An 18,027-nucleotide genomic window follows, 5' to 3' on the forward strand; every position below is an offset into this window, starting at 1 on the left:
GAAAAGCAGAAATCAAGCCTATAGTTTTTCATTAAACTTTCACTTTTGTTTGTTTATAACTTATTGCTATCAAAGAACTTTTTTAAGTAAGAAAGCACTGTCAGCCAATCAGTCAATAAAATAAATAGTCGTGGATTTGCATGTACAATAAAAGGCAAAATCACAGTAGCAAGGGTGTCCAAATTATACAGTAGAATTGCTCAGCCTCCGTTCTGCTCATGTTAGTGATAATTTTCCAGGCTTCACATCAACCCTGCCACCCATGCTCTGGTGACCTGGGCATTACAAGGCTGCAGGCAGAGGACACAGCATAACTAACTGTTTATCAGGGGGTTGAAGGCACCAGCAGCTTTGAACAATAGTCCCACCACTACCTAAGTCCAAGTGCACGTCATTTCGTCAGTGATTATCCCACCTGATGTACTTGAGTGGCGCAATATTATCAGGGCTGGGATTAGGGGAGGGCAAGTGAGGCATTCACTTTGGGTGCAAAATTTAAGGTGGCACAAATAATTCAGCAATCAAAATAAAAAATATTTTAAAATATAAAAAATGAATGCAAAAAATCTACACTTAGCAGAATATCAAAAGACAGGCTCCAACTCTGCACTTGTACAACCAACAGTGAGTGCCTCACTCACAGGATCCTGCCTTTATCTGGTGAATAAAGGAGGTCTGTGGGAGAAGAGAGGCTGCCCTGGAGGACAAGGAGGAGGAGGTGGGAACATGCCATTCTCTGAACCCCCCTCTCACCCCACCCTTCTGTCTCAGTTGCCCCTGCTTTAAGTTTTCATGCAAATCTGGCCCCACCTCTACAGGCAGAAGCCTTCAGGATACTGTACTTGGTTTGGATCTTTACTGCTTTTTTCCCCGATAGTTCGTTTCAGGGCTTAGTCATGTGTACGTTTATGGCAGCCCTGGCTGGAGACTCTATATCTGAATCACCTTTGGACCACATGGATCCTCCGATCACACATGGGGCAGGATGGCTCAGACATCAGTTAGCTACATCTCTCCTTCAGTTAACTCTAAATTGTCCCAGGCTCTCAGCTCCATCTGTCTTTGCATCTATTTCTTATGGTTTTGTTGACTGTGCGTGCCATTGCTGTCAGCTGGCACTTTTTTAAAATGAATCTGACAATGCTGTGACTCTATGTGGGGCTGCGAGGCCAGAAACTCGTGCTTCTTAGAACTGTGCATAACAGTGGTGGGGACTCAAGGGGCTTTGCCATTAACAAAAATGTTTCGATAGTATGTGAACTTCAGGTCACTTCTGTTGGCTGCTCAAAGGCCTCTTTGGTTATAGCTGCGTGATGCTTGAGCTTAGTTGAGTGGACAAAGTTATGGTCATGTGATCTGTCTAAATGAGGATTTTAATGATTAAAGAAAGGTCCTAGGAGAGAACCCCAACTGATGCCCCAGCAGGTGTTCTCTGAGATGGAATGGGGTGGGAAGTAGGAGGGGAAAGGATGGAGCAGCCTCTTGTTCGGAAGAAGAGCTGGAGGGGGATGCCATGTAGTGAGAATGAATTCTCTACATAGTGGTCAGCGTGGAAGTTAGTCAATGAATACTTATTGAGAATTTGTGTAAGGGCTTAATGTCAAGAGATGGGAAATTCTGAAGACCCAGGTCCAGTGAAGTCCTTCCTGCAGGATGATCCTGGATGTTTGTATGATAGAAAACACTGAGCAATAATTATTCCCCCGTAGTAGTCTCACCTATGTCCAGACTGGGAAGAATGAAGGTAGAGTAAGAATGTAGTTCTCCTACTGCATTTATTTTTATTCAACGACCATTTATGGAGCCCCTGCTATATACCAAGAAATTTCATATTCATTTATTCAATTAAGCTTTCATTGAGTTTTTACTATGTCCTGGGCACTGAGGGAAGCCAAGGAAACCAGCTTCAATAAGGCACAGCAACGGCCATCTGCAAAAGATCTGTCAAGGATGAATTAAGACAAGGGAGATAGGCAAATAAACTGAAATGTGGTCCACACAAGGTTAGAGATCTTCACAGCAGGAAAGGCAGGGCACCTAAACCCAGTCACAGGACATGATAAATGGGCCAAGCCATGCAAATAAGTAGGAACCAGCCAGAAGATCAAGGAGTAAAAACATCATGGGTTAGTGACCACTGTACTCAGACAAGCGGCTAGATTCTGGAGTCATGAGTGGCGGCTGACCACTTTACTAATTCCTTGTGGGCTATAAGATCTATCCACCCAATGAGCTTTAGTCTTAGAGTCTTCCGTCTGCCAAAGCTAGAGTGTTTCTGAAGAGTAGACCATGTTCTCCTATGGTTCTTATTCCTCCTGTTCTTCACTTCCTATCAACTAGACCAAAGATCAGCAAACTGTGGCCCCAGGCCAAGCAGGGCCCCCACCAGTTTTGTAAATTGTCTCATTGGCACACAGTCACGCCCAACAGTTGCCTTGTCTGCTTTCATACTACAAAGGCAGAATTGAGTAGTTATGACAGAAATTGTTTGGGCCACAAAGCTTAGAATTATTTACCATCTGGCCCTTTACAGGAAAAGTTCGCCAACCTTTGAGCTAAACTACAGCAGCCATGCTCTCAGCTGTCACTATTCTTTGTCATTTGAACCCAGGGGAATGTAGTCCCTTGACAGAAACCATCCTGGGAGGGAGGGAGTGGGGATGAGGGAGAGTGGGGACTGGAACTGGAGGCAGAGCCTGGGAGGTGAGATCTCTTGGCAGAGGAAAGACATCCTCTCTGCCAGGTGATTTAGGGCTGGTATAAGAGGACGTTATGAGAATACTGGGGCCTATCAGAAAATTGGATTCTTTTTCACAATAAGATTGTTTCACTCTGCCTTTAAAAAAAAATGTGCAGCCTTATATTTTGCCAGATTTCAGAGACTCTATGGAGAGTTCTTTTTATAAAGCATTATCATGCAAGAGGAAGATAGCACCTCAGGTGTTTGAGCTGGGAGGCCACATACAATTCAAATCAGAGCGACCGGCCCTCGGTGGGACTGGAACAACCTGAACTGGAGAACATAATCCACATCCCACACAGCCCCCGGACCCCTTTCTCTGGCAGCCTGATGATTAATGTGTAAACCAGAAAGACATTTCATTGACTCCCTTCTGGTCTCTTGAGCACAATGCAGTCAATAAATATTTATTGAATCCATTTTCCTAAGGCTTGCAGCACTTGCTCAATGATCAGTCATAACTGAATAAGCAAGAATTGTTCAGGGTGGTTACAAATAAATATATAAAGGTATGTTAATGGAATCCAAGCTAGGAATGGTCAGCAGGAAAGAAAATATGTATCCATCTATGGACAAGTTATCCCAGGGGTACTAGATTTGGGGTGAATAAGAAAGAAGCATGTCACGTAAGCTCCAGAAGTGAGGATTGCCAAAGAAAGAAGGAAGAAAGGTAAAAAAGAAGAAAGGCATAGAGAAAGATTTACAAATGGCTCTATTTTGAACAAATGAAAATACAATTTTTAGGGCCAATCTTTTGTATTCTCTCTGGCTTTATGCAGGTAACACTTTCATCTGTCACTGAAATGACTCCTCCACACAAGAAATGGCAGAGTTAACTGAAATGGGCTCCCAAATTGTAATTTTTGCAATAAAGTTAAAATATGACTTTCTGCAACCTATTTGGAGCTATAGCACCAATATGCTGATGCAGTTCCCTTTAAGCCCCAGTCACATTAGATTTTGAATGGTGTATTGCCAATTTGGGCATGGGCATGGGTGTTAAGGTGCATTTATTTAAGATTGAATGCTTGTCCTGAGTTAAAAGCAAATTAAAATCTTGCGTGTGAGATAATATTAAAAGGCGGCAATGTAATTAACACATTCTCCTCTGTGCAGTCTCCTCAAGCTCCTGTGGAGCCTGAGAAGGCACAGCTACAGTGAGAGCAGAAGCCTGGATGGTGCTGGCAAGGAAAGGCATCTGCATGGCTAGGTGTCCAGCTTTGTAGGGGGAAGATCTTGCCTCTGGGAAATGATCCAGTAAGCCAGCCTACAATTAATGCAAGCACAATTAATGACCATCTAGGTCCAGCCCTTCACCGAATTAGAAAGGACATTAGTAGCTGTACAGTTCACTTCCATTGGCTCTGATTCTGCATTCCCTGTCCACCGCCACTCCATGACTGAAGAGGAAACCAGTGTTCCATTGGCTTCAGGCAGCAAGAAAGAGGCAGATCCAGGAGGGAAATCAGGACATCTCAGGGTTCTTTTCAGGAGACCACCCCAAGGATGGAAGGTCATCAGGTCTATTGTGTAGTGGACCCCCTTGGAAGCAGCTATGGTCCCTTGGAGTAACCTAAAGAAGACAGACAGTGTTTGATTCACGGCATTTTGAGAATTGTCTTTGCCCTTCTGGTGCTCTAGACAATAGCTGAATGATAGGCTTTATGGCCATCAACTCAACCGAGGAAACTTGCCCAAAGATTTATGGCTTACTGCTCACCCCCACCAAAATATCTGTTCTAAATGTCTTCCAAATTCCACTCTCTCCTGACTTCTAGACTGCCTGCCGATTTTTTCCAAAAGAGGCAGAAAGAAGAGATTCTGAGGATTTTCTTCCTGAAGATTATCACTTCCGATCATATATGTGAAGGCTGACCTGAGGTACCCTGGTATCCAACCTCCACACACTGAACACCTTCAGTGGCATCACTAGAAAAGACCAGAGAAGAAAACCCAGGTCACTAGCAAGAAAATGTGAAGAAAGGTGTTTTAAAGTTTAGAATTGTAAAAGGTCACTCAAAGAAGCCTTCACAAAAACTGAGCCATCAAGCTTCCCAGACAGGGAGTCAGATCTGATCATAACACGAGGAAGAGAGGAAGGCTCTGAACGCTTCTTTCCCTTCAAGCTGGATGCCCAGCAGACTTGTCCCAAATCCAACTAAATGCACCTCTTTAAGTGCCTCCAACAGTCCCCCTGCCATACCAAGACTTGATTACCTCTGCCGCCTCCGTAAGGCTCTCAGGCATTTATCAGATTACCACTTGAGGTCACATATCCTACTGTTGTGTTTTGTGGTTGCCTATTTATGCGCCTACTCTCCCCAGAGAAATTAGAAGCTTTGGAGCCGAGAAGGAAAAACTGTGTTCTGCATGCGGCAGGTGCCCAGTGCGAATTTGTAGAGCACATGCTGAATGAAATTGCTTTACTTGTAACGGTGGCCCCAGTTCTAGCCCACAGATCCTAGGAGTCCAAAGGGTGTAGAAAGAGAATTATGTGGAATTATGTGCAGCCAGCTGACAGCTGGGCTGCTATTTATCTGCTCTTTTCCGAAGTCTCCATTGGTCATTCCGTCCCACAGAAGCCAGAAATACCTGCATATCAGAGAATCAAACGTAAGGTTTTGTCCGATAATATTTAAACCCCAAAGGCAGTGTGAGACATAATTTCTACTCTGGCAAAGAATGCATATTTTAAGGGATCGATCCATAAACTTTGCAAGAAAAAATACGCAGACTAAGATGCCTTTTAAAACGGAGGATTCAGAATTGATGTGATTATAATTGATATGAAATGTTGATTGGAATATTTATTATTCCTAAGATCTCTGCTACATTTCAGAGATGGCACAAATTCAAACGTGTGGACACACTCATTCGGGGCTCCATCCCGGGTGAGAGGACATGGGGGAGTGGCTCCTAGTCCTGAGTCATCATTCATGTTTCTTCCCCTGCAAATGAGGTTTCATCCACCCTGGACTTTAATATACCCAAGTGTGTCTGTCTCAGCAGGTGGAGACTGTTTCTCCCCGTGAGGCATGCCTTGTTAGCCACACACTGACTTCTAGATGTTCAAAGAACGGATGAAGATTTCGCCTGGAGCTGATGTTTTCTCTTAGGCTACTGCTTTCTCACACACACACTCACTGTTCCTCAAATTGTAGAGACCAATATAAGATTGTTAGCCTTTTCAATTGCCACATAAGAACTTTTAAAAACCACTATTTCTATCAACATCATTCCTTAATCCAAAAAGGATAAAGACAGCCTTTATATTGAATAAATTGACAACATTTTTCTTGTCCTTCTAATTCTACTCTATCCCTCTGATCTATAGTTGGTTATCATGTCCCCAAGCATGAGCATTCTAACAATGAAAATGTCTCTCCTGGAATGTTGCTAGATGGGTTCTAAATATTTAAAAACCTGGTTGTCTTTTCTTATGGATTTTAGGGTTTTATGTCCTAGGAGTCATAAAATTTAAGGATAGAATATGCAAAAGGGATCAGAAAATAGTAATAAAAATCATCAGAAGTCAGAGGTTTCCCTGGAATTTTTCATTGGTAGGCACAATGCTAATCACTAATGCAAATTCTCGTGACCAAATCAAAAATTTGTTCTTTCTTCTCTGTTCCAGGTACATGGCCATCATCCATCCCCTCCAGCCCCGGCTGTCAGCCACGGCCACCAAGGTGGTCATCTGTGTCATCTGGGTCCTGGCTCTCCTACTGGCCTTCCCCCAGGGCTACTACTCAACCACAGAGACCATGCCCAACAGAGTGGTGTGTATGATTGAATGGCCAGAGCATCCCGACAAGATTTACGAGAAAGTGTGAGTAGGGATGACTCCCCAGTGGTGCCTCCTTTGTCTTTTCTTGTTTCTTCTTTCTTTCCATGCTCTTTTGTTGGTTGGGATTTAGTGTCTTTCTACAAGCATTTCTTCATAACCACTCTGATATCAGGTTGATGCATCCATCATTATCAAGGGACTTTTATCTCCCAAATACTACTCTGGACTTCAAATGAAAATTAGAAAAATGTAGGACCTGGCTCCTGTTATAGCCTACCATCCAGGTGTTCCTTCCATCTCCTCCGTGGGTTACCAGTGACTGACCCACCAGTGTCTACATTGCTTTGCCTGGGAGCTCTTTCCTCACCTACAGAACGCCGCTCTGCCCTCTTGCTCAGCATGCCAGAGGTGGGGGAATTATCCCCTGCTCCCAGCAGCTCTCAACAACAGATAGGAACTGGTGTATGAGCACCCCAGCTCCCTCAGCCCACAGGTGGGATGTCTCTGAGGTGTGTGTTTTACACTGTATCCAAGGTTTTGTCTTGGGGTGAAGCTCCCCAGTCACCCCAGCGGCAGCTGGCTCAATGACACACCCTTCCTTGTATCACTGCCCTACTCCCTACTGGTGTTTCTTTCTCCTTCTAACTAAGTCACTTGCACTTGAATCCTTATCTCAGGATGTGCCTCTGGGGAAAACCAAGCCACAGCACCTATCATCCAGGGTTTTCTAGGTGGAGAAATAAGATGCACATTCAAAATGCATGGGAAGGCAAAGCCAGTACAATGAGACCTTATGAATTACAAGTTTCCCTACAAAGCAGGCCTGCTTATCTTTGGGTCCCTGACTGATCTCATTTAAGGGTTTTCAAAGAAATCCTGGCAATTTTCTCCAAGACTTCTCCTAGAGGCAACACTGAAATGGCTTATTCTTTGTTTTGTTCTGCTCAGGTAAGTGGCAATGTGACATTTATATTACCATCAGTTTTCTGGGCTCAGAGCACATTGATAATGTGGGTCCTTTTGAAAGTTCTCTATAATCCTCCTATCTCGGGTTTATTATGTGAATCATAAAAGAACACAGGTGTTAATAATCAGGTGATCTATAACAAGATTGCCATTACTAGTTATGCGACTCTGGGCAAGGATCACAGTCCCCCCTCATTGTTAAAATTGAAAGCAACAAAGCACTGCTTCCCATAAACAACTGCTATGAAGCACAAACGAGATAATGTATCCTCTCCTTGTAAGCTATTAAATGCCGTAGGAAAGGTAAGACATTGTTATCGAACAAAATTCATCAGATAGCGGTAGAATCATTACAGGCCTTTAAACTCACTAGATGGTAACACAAAACACTACCTGTTGACCCCCAAGATCCGAGTGTCTTAAAGCCTGCTGCAGAGAGTTATGAGGCTGTACCTGTTCCATGGAGCATGGAAGTGGGGCTTGCCAGCAAGCAATACATAAAGCCCAGACTTTGCCTTCCAGACACAGGCAGTGGGATTTAATCGATCAAGCAGTGGGGGGATTAATGCTTAGCCTAGAAGGAAACATTGAAAATTATTCTTCCAAATGAAACTACAAGCCTGAGTGGGGTCTCAGCAGGAGAAAGAACATAGCTTCACAAGCTGTACAGGACCCCTGAACATGTTCCAGCCAGAAGGTTCCCTCAAAAGGGAAAAATGAAAGCCCTGTGAATTAAAGCCCATTCTATAAACTGCTTAGAAACCGCCTTTGATTGCACGGACTGTAGCTCAGCTCTTGGCTCTCATGATCTTTTCCAAGTCTGGTTACCTTCCTACAGTTTTGTTTCAAAATACAGTTCGTTTATCTTCCAACAAATTCTAAGTTTAACATGGAAACAAAGGTATTTCCACAGATCTCTGGAGTCTTGCCCAAGAAATAGTAGTTTTTAAAGTTTTACTCTTGAACATTTTGCTGTCTTATGCTTATTAAAGAAAGCCCTTTGAGACTCAATACAGCATGTGCCGGATTGTCTTATTTCCTTGCAATGAGAACTTAGGGTAGCTGTACTGGATGCATGGTTAGGTTTGCCATCATTGTTTATTTCATGATTTTTTAAACTTCTTCTTTTATGTGTTTATTTTTTTAATTTTATTATTTCTATTAAGTTTTTAATTTTAATTCCAGTATAGTTAATATACAGTGTTATATTAGTTTCAGATGTATAATGTAGTGATTCCACAATTCTATATATTACTCAGTGCTCACCATGCTAAGGGTTCACCTATTTCACCCATCTCCCCATCCCCTCCCCTCTGGTAACCATCAGTTTCTTCGCTATAGTTAAGAGTCTCTTTCTTGGTTTGTCTCTCCCTCTCTTTTTCCCTTTGCTCATTTGTTTTGTTTCTCAATTCCACATATGAGTGAAGATGAATGGATAAAGAAGATATGAGACACACACACACACATATACACACACACTGGAATATTGTTTGGCCATAAAAAAAGAAGGAAATCTTGCCATTTGCAACAAAATGGGTGGAGCTGAAGAGTAAAATACTAGGTGAAATAAGTCAATCAGAAAAAGACAATACCATACGTTTATTTTTTTATTTTAAACTTAAAAAATGAGTCTGGAGAAGAGCATCTGATTTTATCTACTCAGGCTGTGTAAAATGCTCATGGATACAGTGGTAAGTTAAAAGAACCCATATTTGTCATCCACATATGTGCTGTGAAGCAAACGTAGGTCAAGTGCATAGTAAGCTTTATGTAAGTCTATTTCCTTTTTGTCAATATCTTTCATAATGTATTATGATATACTTTTAGAGAATTTAAGTTTTACTAGCTGTAACCTAAGTACTTCATTATATTGTCTTCTGCTAGAACTGATTGCCATTTCCACAGCACACAATAATCCCAAATTTGAAACCAGAAGGAAACTTTGTTTAAGGCAGTATAATAATTAGGTTAGGAACGTGGGTTCTGGAGTTAAATGAGGGATCAACTCCCAGCCACATCACTCTCTAGTTGAGTCATCATGGTCAAGTTATTTAAGCCTCTAAGCTGAACGGAACATTCCACAGAGAGGTATTAAGAGAAGCAAATAAGGCACATGCTTAGCCCAGTGCCAGGCACATGGGAAGAGTTTGGTGAGTGTTAACTACTGTCATCAGTATCAGTCATTGATCCGGATGCATGGGTAGATGACTGGCAGCAGACAGTGTGGTGGGCAGATGCTTAGGCCCAATTTGCCTGATGAATAATTTGTGCCAGCTAATTACATAAAAAGGTTTTGTGAAAAGTCTTAGATTGCTGCATTTGCCTTCTGGCTGCATGGTGAACCTCCAGACCTGATCATTAATCATTCAGACTCTTTATTAATACATGGATTAAATTAAGCACTATTAAAGAAACACAATCCAATAAAAGAACAGGCAAAAGTTTTGAACATGCACTTCACAAAAGGAAATGTCCAAATGACCAATTAATATGTGAGGAGGCACAAAACTTCATTCGTCACCAGTGAAATACAAATTAAAACCATAATGACATCTTACTGCACACCCATTAGACTAGCAAATGTTAAGAAGTCTGACTCAACTAAGCATTTAGAACTTTTGGTAAAATTAGGAAACAATGAGAACCTTTGTAGACTGCTAGAAGAAGTATACATCGATAAAACTATATTGGAAAACATTTTGTAGTATCCAGAAAAGCAGAAGCTATCCATACACTATAACCCCACAGTTTCGCTCAGGGATAATTGCCCTAGAAAAATGCATGCATGTGTGCACCCAAATACAGCTAGCATGTGGTTCATATCAGCATTGTTCTTAATGCCCCAAACTGGAGATATTCCAAATGTCCATCATCAGTAGGATGGGTATAAAATTGTGGCACAAGCATGTAAGAGAATACTATATAATTAATACAATGAACAAAATGTAGCTCCATGAAACATGGATGGCTCTTACAAAGTTTTAAAACAAAATGAACAAAATGAAAGTACATCTTTAAGAGCACATCAAGAGGTGGTAAAACTATAAAAGCAAACAAAGCAGTAGTCACCATGAAAGTGAAGACATGATTCTCTCTCATGGGAGGGAAAGGGGTATGATCAAGAAGAAACACTTAGAGGTGCTTCTGAGGGGCTGACACTATTATATTTCTTGATCTCTGTTGTAGTAGCATGACTGTTGGCTTAAAAATCATTCATAATACCGGATAATTTTGTTCATCCACTTTTTCCGAAATGTATGCTTCATATTTTTTAATTGTAAATTAAATGGTATTCAAATGATTTTGCTTTTACAAGCTCTCAAGAAACTGCTCTCATTGGGAGCAAAAGTTCCCCAAAAGTTCCTTCCTAAGAAATTACCTTTTGAGGTGTGGAGCTTTGCCTAGAATGATATTATTCACAAGTTTTTACCTTTGAATAAGCCAAAGTATGGATGGACCCCACTTCATTCTCATGCTTACTTGACCCTGTGCATTTTGCCTTGCTGACTTCTATACTTCAGCCTACCTGGAATTTTCCCAACTGGTCTAAGAGCGTATGGGACAAATGCTGTCCTTGGAAGGAGTGGCAAACATTAAGGAGAGCATAAGGCCCAGACAGTCTCCACAGCTCCCCTCCCCTCTTGCTGCTATTCATAAGCACCCACCTCTGGGCTATAAAATGTTACCGACAGACTTGGTCACTTTCCTGGAAAATCATTTAAAACTTTATTTTGCATTTTTTAAAATGAGTAAATTATGGAGTCTATGGAAAATTCCTCTAATTTCTTTAATCATCTGTATGCCCATCATTCATGAAAGGCTCTAACATTTAGATGAATATTCTTCCAGTCTCTTATTCTCTCTCTAGGTAAATACTGTTCTTAGTTTCTTTTGAAGTGTCTTACACAGATACAGGTCAACACAAATATAAGTTGTTTCCCTCTCTGTAAAATAAAATGTAGCTTTTTATGCACATCATTCTGTATCCTATTTTTAAAATTTTATATATCTTAGCGATATTTCCATATTAATTCATGAAGAGCTTTTCTATTCTTTTTCTCAGCTACACAGTACTCCAGGCTACAAATGTACAATGTTATTTAACCAATCACACTTTGGGTGGACTTTGGATTATCTTCAGCCTTTTGCTATTACAGAGTGCAGCCTTGGATAGCCTTCACATATATCATGCAAGGCTATCTATAGCAAAAAAATTCCAAAAATGGAATTGCTGAGTCAAAGATATATAACATTTTAATTTTGGTATTTGCCTTCCATATGGGATGGTACTAATTTACATTCTCACTAGCAGTGTATGAGAGTCCCTGTTTTTCTACAGCTTTCCCAACAGAGTTCTATATTATCAGGCTTTTAGATTTTTGCCCATTATAGTTAAAATTGGCATTTCTCTTTTTACGAGTAGGATTGAATATCTTGTCATAATAGGAGTAATTTGTATATACATCTTTTTATCTGCTTATTTACCATATTATAAATGATTTCCTGTATCATTAAACTTGTTTCTACAACCTGCTATGAATATATACATATACACATATGTTTATATGTGTTCATAATTAATAATTTTGGGGGCACTTGGTTGGCGCGGTTGGTTGAGTTTCCAACTCTAGAGTTCTCTCAAGTCATGGTGTCGGGGTCGTGTAGATCCAGTCCCGTGTCAGGCTCCGCACTCAGTGGGAAGTCTTCTTGAGATTCTTTCCCTCTCCCTCTGCTCTTACACTCTCTCTCTCAAATAAATAAATAGATCTTTAGAAAAATTAATGACAATTTTGTTAACTAATCTGCTCTTTGAAAATTGATTACTCCAGTGGGTTCTTTCAGCTGACCTAAGATAAAATGCCAAGCTTTAAAAGAAGCTGCTTCTAGCTATATCCTTAGATCCCTGTGGGGACTGCTTCAGTGCCTTCTGCCATCCCCTGCTTATGTTTACGGTGCACGGTTATAGAAAATATCCTAATGTTGTAACATTCATGAATGTGAAGATGTGGGCTCGTTATTAATGCAGTAATATCATCATCCATAATTGAGTGTTTGCCACAATTTGCAAGCTGGTGAACTGTGACACTGCCCAGGAAGTCCTATGAAGGGGGAGTGCATTGACTGGTTTCATGGGTGACCAAAAGTGACTCCTCCTGGTGGAGAAAAATACATATGAGAGGACGAGGAAAGTGTAAAAAAGAAACATTTGGCTTTGAAAAATACATCAACCTCCCTGTTCTACTAAAATGAGGAGGAATGTGCCATAGCTTTCAAAGTTATTCAGAGCCAAGCCCACTCTGGAGGATGCTGTACAGGCTGTCAAGTTGCAGTGGTCCCAGAGGGTTCCAGGGCAATGCCCCTGAGGACAAGGAAGATGAAGGAGCCAACATTTCTTCATCAGAGGGCCCATCACCAAGGCCAAGAAAAAGTCTGTAATGAGGATGAAAAATGAGAAAGACATCCAAATGAATGAGATTTAGACAGTGGAGGAATTTCAGTTTTCCTGAATCATTTATTAATATTGGTTATATATCATTTTCTATTAATTAAACTTCTATGTACCTAACTTCGCAGTAGAGCTGTAGCAAGAAGTAAGACATACCTCTTCTGAATTCCAAATACTACCAGTTTTTCTGGGAAAGGAGTCTATGCCAGAAAACAGCATCATTCGTGACTTTAATTACCTGGAAATTTTGTGGATGTGAATATGAATGTGTATATATGTGTATCTAATATAATTCTCTGTAAGTACCAGTTGTAAGAAAGACTATAAAAATATGTGTTGTTATTTTTTGCAGCATTTTGTCTTTTATATTTTACAGCCCATCATCAGAAATTAGCTGAAATTTTATATTTATACATATCTTTTCATTAATATTAATGAAAATTGAAAATCAGCTAATTGACAGAGTATGAGGGGAAAGGGAATATCAGAAAATGTACCTGGAGCATTACTTCTCAAATTTTCCCCCTTCTTGATTATTTCACAAATAAACAAAAGAAAAGAAATGTGGATCCTTGGCCAAGGGGGTGTCAGCATATTTGTGTTTCCAGGACTGATGGTTTATGCTAGCTGTTATGATTAATCTCCTCCTCTGACACCTGCTACATTTATAGATACAGCCCAGGGCCCCTGGTATTGTCTCGGCTATTGATGAAAACCAGTTAAGCCAAGAATGAAAAGTACATTGACACTTCAGGGAAAGATGATTGCATAAAAACAATCCCTTAACCTTAACTCCCAGAAAGAAATTAGAGTGAGCAAAGTAAAAAAGGAGAAGGAGGAAACTTTAAAAAAAAAAAAAAGCCTACATTAATACAGAAACTAAGAAGGTTGCCATACAAATGCCAGAAATTTCACTCCATTTCCGGTAGATACTGTGCAGATAGAGCCAAAGAAGAGGCAGCCACCACCAAGGACTGTCATAGACAAGACATAAATAGCAGCCCCTAATTCTGAGGGGAAAGTGTAAGCCTGAGAAAGATGGGATCCCCTAGTTTGAGGTTCTTTTGGGCTGCCATAATCAGCTTCCAGAGGTAGCTGCTCTTAGACTGGGCACAAGGTGCACCCAGGCCACAGAGCGTAATTGACAGTAAGATAAAAATGATGATTTCCTACAAAATTGTGAATATCAAATTGACACAGCTTGAGGGGAGAGGAATGAAAATACTGTTCAAGAACTCCATTTATGAAAGGCACTGGGACCAAAATTTGTGCAGAGAAATTCTTTCAAACTCCCTATAAGCTCTTCAAGAGTTCAAAACCATATGGAGTACTTGCTAAGTTATTATACACCCTTGGCACAATATAATTGTAAAAAACTAACAGAACCCAGAACTCCAAAAACAAACCTTCAGGCCAATTCCATTTACAAACATATATGTACACATCCTAATTAAAAGCCACCAAAAAAATCAAAATGATTTTAAAATAGCAATGGTTTGTTTTTGAGCATGACTTTTTCCAGCAAATAAGGTTAGTAAATTATCAGGAAATCTGTTATATTTCATTTAATGAATTGGTCAAAGAAAAACATCATATATTTGTTTCAATAAATGTCAAAATAAATTTGTTAAAATATAATATCTATTAAAGAAAAAAGTAGCTTATATCAGCAATAATCCTTGAGAAAATAAACGTATAACAGATCTCCTTGACAGCAGAAACAAAATTAAAACACTTTGAATATTTAAGAAATAAGAGTTATATGAAGAAAATTAAAGCATTATGCTATTTTAGACTTTACTGAATAGCATAAGAGAATATTTGAGAAATACATTTCACTTGATTCAAACTCTGGGAATTTATCTAAGGTTCATATAGGAAACAGTCTCCTTTCTATCTCTTTTTTTCCTATTTGTACACCAGTATTCATAACAGCATTATTCACGGTAGTCAAAAGGTGGAAACACCCTTCTATCTTTCTATAATTGCTATCAGTTCTCCACAAACTTTCCACAAGCATGTTTAGGTAACTGATAAAGCAAGTCATTTAAAAAGAATAAATGGATAAAAATCGTTCAAGAAAATATTGAACAAAAAGAATTAATTTTGGTATCAGCAAAATAATGAAAAACAATGATAAGAAGTGACTCACTCTTCCAGATATGAAAATATCATTTCTGGGGATAGAATTAATCAGTAAAAAAACAGAACAGAAATCATACACCTGTACACACACACAGAAACCCAAGACTATAAATGTTGTGTTTAGTATATGCTACAGATGGCATGTCTAATCTGTAAGGATTATTCTGTAAATTTGGAGGGAAACCTGATCAACCAAAATTTTGTAGAATTCTCTAACTCAAATGATTTTATATATGCATAAGCCACCACTGCCTGCAGCTTGGAGAGTCACAATATATATTAACACACTGAAGCCTCTGAGAGGCTTTCCATTCAAAAATGTTCTAAATTTATTTTCATAGGAAATATATTCATGTGGTTTAAAAAAACAGTGTAAAAGGGTAATCAGGAAAATATTTCTCCCTCTAGCCACTGTTCTTACTTTCTGGTGAGCTTGTTAAAGTTTCCTTTATGCTTATCTTAAAAAGTTTGTGTATGTGATCTTACTGTTCTCTTTCTTACACAAAATAGGTAATACACCCTGTTCTTGTTTTTCCATTAACAACTTATCTCAGATGTCCTTTCTCACCATATGGAGCAAGCATTCTCATTTTTTTTTACAGATGCATAGTATTCCTCTTTATGGAAAAACATCATTTATTTATCTGGTATGATTTCAATGTATATTTGAACTGTTCCTACCGTTTAGCTACTTCAAATTATATTGCAATGAATAGGCTCCCCCACCCGATTAAGTATTATAGTAAAGAAACCCGACAGTTTTGCTTAAACCTTATGTTTCCCAAGTTGATCATAAAATCCTTCTTTTGATTAATCCCATCAACATCCCACAGAACTTTTGTCCATAAAACATATTCTGGGGAAACTCTGGGCTAATTGTAAAGCTGTATTCCTTCCTCACAACTTAAGACCAATATAAATTCCATGTAAGTTGAGATGGAAAAGAGACTTTCCCAACGCCAAAGGCAAATCCACAATGGAAGAGATTTCTGGTTTGAATACAGATATAAAGATATAGATATATTTCTTAAATTCTGTATATCAAAGAAAGCCCATGAAAATACAGTGTATGAGACAAACCACCAATATCATTAACATAGAGAAGCTCTTACTAATCAATAAGAATAAAGGGTATTTTTAAATCAAAACACTAACAGTGCATAAAAGAATATGAAAAACTGTATTCTGGTAAGAAATACAATGATCTCTTTATTTGATTGGCCCACATTAAACTTAATGAAAATGCTAAGTATTAACAAGGTTATAGGGAAGATGAGCACTGTCTTCAGGAAGACAGTTTGACAATATCAATCAAGATTCTTAAATATACACTTGATTGTTTCTTAAATCCCACATATGAGTGAAATCCTATGGTATTTTTCTGTCTCTGACTTATTTCACTTAGCATTATACCCTCTAACTCCATCCATGTTATTGCAAATGGCAAGATTTCATTCTTTTTTACAGTTGAATAACCTTCATTATGTATATATCTATATATATTTGTATATATGACATCTTCTTTCATCAATGGATGGACACTTGGGAGCAAAGGGAGAGAGAGAAAGAGAAACCAAGAAATAGATTCTTAACTATAGAGAACAAACTGATGGTTACCAGAGGGGCAGGGGTGGGGGGGTGGGTTTATTTGGTGATGGGGATCAGGGAGTGCACCTGTTGTGATGAGCACCAGATGATGTATGGAATTGTGGAATCACCATATTGTACACCTGCAACTAATGTAACACTGTATGTTAACTAACTGGAATTAAAATTAAAACTTTAGAAAATTAAATATACACTTGATTTGGAACAGCACTTATGCTCTTAGAAGGTCAAGAGGACAAGAGTGGATATGCAAGATATTGATATCAGCATGATTTATAAGTTTGTAAAATTAGAAGCAAATGCCCAATCATAGATGACTGAATAAATCATTAATAGATCATCCACACAAAGAAAAACTATGCAGCCATTAAAAATAACATTGTATAAGCATATTAATTAACATGAAAATATATTCATTATCTTCTGATCAGTAAATAAAATGGGTTTCAAAGTAATATGTATAGTGTAGTACCATTTCTGTGATTTTTTGTTAAATTTTTTATTTTTGCTTATCTGAAATTTAAATTTCTTCAAACTAAATACAAATTATTACCTGCACTGCATTTTAAAATTCAGGAATGGAATTTTTAAGGCATCCACTTCTAGAATAAAAATATTATCACTGGATAAAATCACTAGGGTAACTATAAATGAAAAAAAAAGAATATTTTAGCACCTGAAAAATGGTTTGGCTAATTATATAGTTATTAGACCAGAATCATTTTCTTCTAAATTCTTTAGACATTGTTCTGTGGTCTTCTGGCATATAGTTTTACAAAGAAATCTGATGCCATCTGATTTTTTTCCATTTTAGATAATTTGTGTTTTCTACCTGCATACATTTAAGGTTTTTCTTTGTTTATGTAAAAAAAAAAACAGAAAAATATGTATATATAGAGGTTTGTATTGTATTTACCTATCATTGCTGAGAGCTTCCAATCTCATGTTCAGGGACATTTTCTTTATTAAAATTTCTTTAATTACCTACTCTCTGCTCTGCTCTCCTTTTCAGAATGAATGTTATGTATAAATTGCTAGCAGTCTTTATGTCCCTTACTATTTTACTAATCTTGGTCATTTCTTTCATCTTTTTTTTCTGATGAATTCTCAAGCATTTCTGATAAAACTGTGAGTTCAAGAGATTATCTGCTCTTCACTGCTTCTGTTGCATTTTTTAATTTTTTTAAATTTAATTTAATTTTATTATGTTAGTCACCATACAGTACATTAGTTTTTGATGTAGTGTTCCATGATTCATTGTTTTCATATAACACCCAGTGCTCCATGCAGTACATGCCCTCCTTAATACCCATCACTGGACTAACCCATCCCCCA

At 38.7% G+C, this 18,027-nt stretch overlaps 1 protein-coding gene across 1 annotated transcript in view; it reads left to right on the top strand.

Moving 5' to 3' along the window:
• Nucleotides 1-18,027, top strand: part of TACR1 (tachykinin receptor 1) — a 157,959-nt gene that overhangs the window by 78,226 nt on the left and 61,706 nt on the right. The window contains exon 2 of the mRNA XM_028116311.1: nucleotides 6,375-6,569. Coding sequence (XP_027972112.1) covers nucleotides 6,375-6,569 — 195 coding nt within the window. The remainder of the gene's footprint in view (nucleotides 1-6,374; nucleotides 6,570-18,027) is intronic.

Source organism: Eumetopias jubatus, unplaced genomic scaffold, assembly GCF_037043125.1.
Source record: "Eumetopias jubatus isolate StellerSeaLion01/CBP00866 unplaced genomic scaffold, mEumJub1_p1.0 scaffold_9, whole genome shotgun sequence".
Classification (NCBI taxonomy): Eukaryota; Metazoa; Chordata; class Mammalia; order Carnivora; family Otariidae; genus Eumetopias; species Eumetopias jubatus.